This window comes from Trachemys scripta, chromosome 9, assembly GCF_013100865.1.
Source record: "Trachemys scripta elegans isolate TJP31775 chromosome 9, CAS_Tse_1.0, whole genome shotgun sequence".
Classification (NCBI taxonomy): domain Eukaryota; kingdom Metazoa; phylum Chordata; order Testudines; family Emydidae; genus Trachemys; species Trachemys scripta.
The window spans coordinates 69,601,693-69,607,692 of record NC_048306.1 but is presented as its reverse complement, the minus strand read 5'-3'; the positions used below and the strand labels follow the sequence as shown (position 1 = coordinate 69,607,692).

General features: G+C 37.5%; 1 protein-coding gene across 2 annotated transcripts in view; it reads left to right on the top strand.

Moving 5' to 3' along the window:
• Positions 1-6,000, top strand: part of COL4A4 (collagen type IV alpha 4 chain) — a 78,902-nt gene that overhangs the window by 49,742 nt on the left and 23,160 nt on the right. For both annotated transcript variants that reach the window (XM_034780570.1, XM_034780569.1), the window contains 3 exons: positions 3,089-3,163; positions 3,775-3,882; positions 4,244-4,351. In XM_034780570.1, the coding sequence (XP_034636461.1) occupies positions 3,089-3,163; positions 3,775-3,882; positions 4,244-4,351 (291 nt within the window). The remainder of the gene's footprint in view (positions 1-3,088; positions 3,164-3,774; positions 3,883-4,243; positions 4,352-6,000) is intronic.

The window sequence follows — 6,000 nt, the reverse complement described above, 5'->3', positions numbered from 1 at the left end:
GTTTGGGAAACACTGCTCTAGGAGAAAGAGACAGAGATAATTGACACATGAAAATCGTTAGACACAAGACTGTTTTATGTCTAAATAAAAAGTTTTCATTTAACTATAATAGGACATTTGGTGATTTATCACTTAAAGGCTTTCCGTGACTTTGAAGATGACTGTGTCTTAGTTAAATTTCACAAGATCACAGCTTCATCCCAAAAATGAGAAACACCACTACATGTATAAAATACCATGGGATCAAATGACAGGACACAATGGTTATCTAGATGGCTTTTGTGATTAACCTTGTATTAGTTTTCAAATACAATATGTGCATGACCTAAGGAGAAAGGGGAACATCACCCATAAGTGGAAGAGAAGACAGAAGGAGAAAAAGTACTTGCATGAAAAGATGAACATGAAACTATTTTGTAGACAACTAAGGGTCATTTTCAAAAGTGGCCTCTAGATGTGTGCCTTGTTTTGGCAAAGTGTTGCCAGCTCACAGTTTTATTGCAAGTCTCACAACAACAGCGTGCGGTTGGAGTTTTTTAAAGGTTCTTGTTATATTTGGATTTCTGCCTCCAAACTCATGCAGTTTATCTTGAAGGGGATCCAGGGAAATGTGTCATGACAGAGTGGGAGAATGTGATGGGGAGGAGAATGAAAAGAAAGGGAGGGAAATACGGATGTGATAAATTTAGAGAATAGGTAGGGACAGTAGACTGCGGGGAGCACTGAGAGGAGAATTAGAATGGGGACAGTTGCCTACCTAGAGAGGAGAAGAGAGAGAGAATGGCAGCTCTCCACACCCCCAGGGATAGATGAGGATGATCAGTAAACGAGTCAGCCTGATTTTTGCATGTGTATTTCTGGCTGAATTTTGAACATGAGATGATCTCACACCAGTTGAGATGGGGGATTCCCTAAAATAGGTGACATCATCATAAAATGGCCAAAAAAACAACACAATTTATAATTATTTTTAAATCTCATGCTTTTGGCTCATCTAGCTTATAATTTTTGAATGATTAGGACATCTGTAAATCTGATTTGTGTGTACAAATTTGGTAGATAGTTTACACACACACACAACCTTTGACACCAACAAGTTTTCGTGTGCAAATTTTGACCTATTTCGAGGATGAGCTGAGACCACTTTGAAAATTTGACCTTGAATATTTAAAGGCAGTTTATGAAGAGCAAGAAGTAACAGCTGAATTGTTCTATTGTTTCAAGCTTCCGTAGAATATGATTTTCTTCTTAAAACTAGTTTATACAAAAATAAGAGTAAAAGAATGTGAAGACCAGTGATTTATTTGGAAGAAAATACAGAGCAAGGGAAATTCCTTCTCCAGATTATCTTTTCCATGACTCTAGCAATTCAGCATCTTCCTAGCCAGGGAATGTATTTTCACAAAAAATAAAAAAGAATTTATGAACAAATATTTGAGATTAAGAGAAATCCTTTATCAGAAATGGGCTAAAAAGGGGTTAAAACACATGTAACTGATTTTTTTTTTAAAGAAGTTGGCTGAAGTAGGTGGCAATCAAGGCACTAAACAGGATCTCCTCTGGTCAGGGAGGATTGCTGTCACATAGAATCACTGATAACACTTGAATTCAAGAGTCTTCCCTATGCGTTTCACAAGAGTCTCAGACAGAGAAGCTAGAAGCCAGCAGGAGTGAGTGAGAGGTGTTAGACACCTGCATAATATTCTGGGGTGAAAGGCTGTGGCACCATGAATTTGATGTGGGAGGAGTTTGAGGAATAGCAACAACAGAAAAGTCTGTTATAAAGGGAGGAATTGAAGTAGAGTGGAGAAGGCCAGACACAGCATCTGTGTTGGCTCAGAAACCTAAAAATTGTTCTTAGGGAGCCTTTTCTGAGTAAACAAACTTAAACTGTGCTGATTTTTCTTGCCTTTTCAAAGTTATTTCTGTAGGAACTGTCTGTACTTTATTATAATACTTGGTATTTATGTAGCACTTTTCAAATCGGGGGCAATTAATGAGATCTTTACTGAGTTTTTACTCAGGCAAATTCCCATTGAACTTAATGGGAGTCATACTGAATGTCAACTGAATTGATACCTCCAGATGTGGCTTTTGATCAAACAGTCTGAGAATTAAATGATGTATTAGGGAAATGGGGATATAATATTTCCACCTGTCACAAGCTATAGAATGACATAATATTCAGTAGCTAATGAAACTTGCCCCTCAAAAACTGTCCTTAAATATTCAAGGCCATCATTATCTAATTAACTAGAAATAGACAGGGATATTGTACTAATGCTGTGTCTGTGTCCATTCTCATTTTTCTCCTAAAGCAGAAGTGAACCGCTTCTACAGTCCAAAGCTTCCTGATTTTCAGGAAGTCATTTCAGTATTTCTCATCTATGTATTTTTCTGTTAATTCCATTATCATTTGCTAAATGTTTTATGATACACTACTTACCTTGGTCCACACCTTTAAGACGTTTGTGTGCATCTTGCTATACTAGAGATTTCACAAATAAATCACTTATGAAGGCTAAAACAAGCTTACAAAAGCAAGTGAAAGATTAAGTTTTCAGTAGACTCTCAGTTAGGATGATGATGGGGGCTATACAAATACTTAGCTATACAGAATACCCAGACTCCTGAAGTTTCCAAAAGGTTGATTGATACACTTGTTTTTAGAATGCTGTTGGCATACTCAACAGTCTGTTACTGTGCGTGTATAGGACCTGGCACAATGGGGCCCATTCCCAATTAGTGCTTAAGTGATACTGCAGTAACAAAAATACAGCTATATTGTCCATATTTAACATAAAAACTTAGCACAGTCACTTGCAAAGAAGCTTTCCCTTAATCCCACATTCTATTTCTTAGTATGAATTTATCAAGGACAATCCTCTAGTTTTTTGTGTTCTTTTGGTGTAATGTAATAAAATAATAGAATTTGTTTTGTTTTTTTAATTGAGAATTGTTTTTGTGATTTTAGTGATTAATATTTGTAAGTTACTGGGCCTTCAAAATTATTTATCTTTGGTTTTGCGGATGAAACAGACACTGATGTCTAACGAAAGTCATTTATTTGTATTTTTAACTTGAATAGGTAACAGAGGTGACTCGGGCAGTCAACGTGGTCCACCTGGTCAAAGAGGGCCTCCAGGAGATCATGGATCACCAGGTACATTTAGGTTATTAAGAAAAAAATTAGTGCTTAAATACATTTGAAATTTGCTGTAGGATTTGTTAATGTTTTGCTGCTTTCAGTATTTGCAGCTTAATACTAATGACTAATGCACAACAATGGCTTTTGAGCCTTTGGAAGCCCAGGACCAAAAAAGGCCGCACAATTTATAATATAGTCCACAAATGAACACAGGCGTTAGGGTCTTCTGCTGTCCAGATGCATCACTGATGAGCACTCCGCTAGCCACCAGAAAGTTCTGTCTCTGGGAACAGACCCTCCTTCTTCAGCCACATAGAAGAGGAAGGAAAAAAGGAAAATCTGTCAACTTCTTCCCAATCACACTGAGAGTAAAAGGAAGATCAGTAATTCCGTGCCCTATCGCTAATTTAAATAAATTCACAGTCCACACATCAGAGAGACCAGAGCAAAACAGCATAATAAACACATCTGTGTGTCTGAAATGCTGAACTATTTGTGTAAAGCTCGTCCTTTATTCAGGAGTACGACATGAGGGAGCATATTGAGCTTGGCATTTTGTAAACATACCACAGTGTGAGGCATGGATGCCTTTAAACCTGAAACTGTTATATTTATCTTTCTTTAAGGACCCTGTGGATTCCCAGGAGAGCAGGGTTTACCAGGTTTCCAAGGGGAACCTGGAAGACAAGGACCCAAGGGGATGCCTGGATCCCCAGGAGCAAATGGCTTTCCAGGTAATGTCAAATTAAAAAAAAAAAAAAAAAACAGAAATGGATGAGAATTACTTCAAAATGGAAAAAAGTGAGGCAGTCTGCAATTCAAAACCATGCAGCTGATGAAGCTGGCAACAGAGAGTAGGTTGGTATCAAAGGCAGCATGAAGGCTTGTATCAGAAACTATTGCAGCAAAGTAGCAGAGATTCTTCCAAGAGGGGCCATAAAGGAGATTCAAGGAAAGCTGACAATGCTTTTGGATAGAATTTTTGGCTCCAGATGCCTGTCAATAACCATTGTGTACTGAATAGTATGGGAGAAATAACAGCTAAGGGGGCAGGAGTAAAAAGGTTTGCATATTAAAAATATTTTCCACCTTCAGGTGCCATATGTGATTCAGGATTGCCAGGAGTTCCAGGTGAACAAGGTAATACCGGGCCTTCAGGAGCTGCAGGATTGCCAGGATTACCTGGTCCCCCAGGCAGGAAAGGTAAGTGCTATAAACAGTGCAGCGTTAGTCACACATTACAGTTCAAGTAATGGTGTCAGAAATTACTGGGAATTTTGTGCTATAACAAACGTAACTGAAAATAGAGAGGATTTTAAAAAGTGCTTAGCATTGGCCTAAGTCTGCTCCCATTGAAATCAATAGTAAAACTCCCCTTTGACTTCAGTAGCTAGAAGAGTTAGGCCAACTTTGAGCACGTTTGAAAATCCCACCCTTAAAGCACAAATGTTGGCCAAAGAAATCAGGCTACAATCTAAAGTAAATAAGGAGGCAGAGATATAAACCTCAAATTCTGGTTCAGCTGGTGCAACTGAGGGCAGAGTTTGACACAAGAACAGTAAAATTCTCCGACAATAGATATTTCACTAACACTTCAGTTACACTGTAATTTATTTTCTGGCCATGTAGTGCCACTGTTACTCTGCATACAGCACACATGAATACGAATAGCAGATCACACTGTAGTGGAAAACATTAATGAAAAAGGTGGCCAATTCAAATATAGGAAATCTCATATGATTGGTGCATTTTATCAAAATGTGATAACAAAATAAGTACTGTTTGCAAGACAGCTGATCTATTGGCAGATTACACTTAGAAATACTTCCAATCAATGATAAATTACATCTTTCATGGCAATCACTGTGTTTAGATTGAAAAAACTGTGCATCTAAAAATCTCTTCCCCCATAAAGGATACACTATAACTGTTATGTATTGTAGCTAATTAAAATTTAGTGTATATTATATCAACATTATACTAAGATAAATTATATAATCAGAAATGAAGCTATCTTGTTTATTTTTACTGGGTGGTCACAATCTGCATCCTAAACTGCTCCTGTGGTACAACATGCTACCCCAGACTTGGGGCTCAAGACAAAGCCACCCTTGAGTCCATAATAAATTTTCCCAAAAGGGAACAATCAATTTTTGTACAGAAAACGTTCGTTTTTTCAGTTTCAGTCTACGGCAAACTTGGGCAGTTCAAAACTGAAAACCGAGGTTTACATGAAAGCTTTTTCTGATTATCTGTGGGAAGGTAGGGGGTGCTGATATAATACAATGATAACGAATTCCTTATTCCTGTGTAATCTGTAGGAAAACAGTTTATTGTGTTGCACACAACAGTATACCCATTAGCTACAGCACTGGGAGTCATGCTGCAATGACAAGGATTTCCAAATTGCCCTCCACTTGAAAAGGTATTTACACACCTGATAGTGAAAACTCGTTAGTTGCAGAAGTGTCCTGTTCTTCTTTAGGAGCAGGCATTTTATTTGTTTTATGCAGCTAACTTCACTCATTCATTTTACGGAAATCATTTTAGGCCCTACAAGGAAACACAAGAGATCAACAGGTGCACAGGGACAGAAAAATAGGTAGCTCAGATAAAAACGGAAATTCAGTAGGGATCAAGCCACCCAAAACAGATTAGCTCCAGTGTGGATTAATTCTACCAAAATGTTTGAAATGAAGGATTATAAATTTTAAAATGTATCCAATTACAAGGAATTAATGGAATTGGTATGCCAGTGTACTGTGGAGCATGGCTTTTAAATAATATTAATAGTTCAATTTTTAATAATGAAGAAGCATTTGTGATTGTCATTAGAAGTGAAATGGTTAACC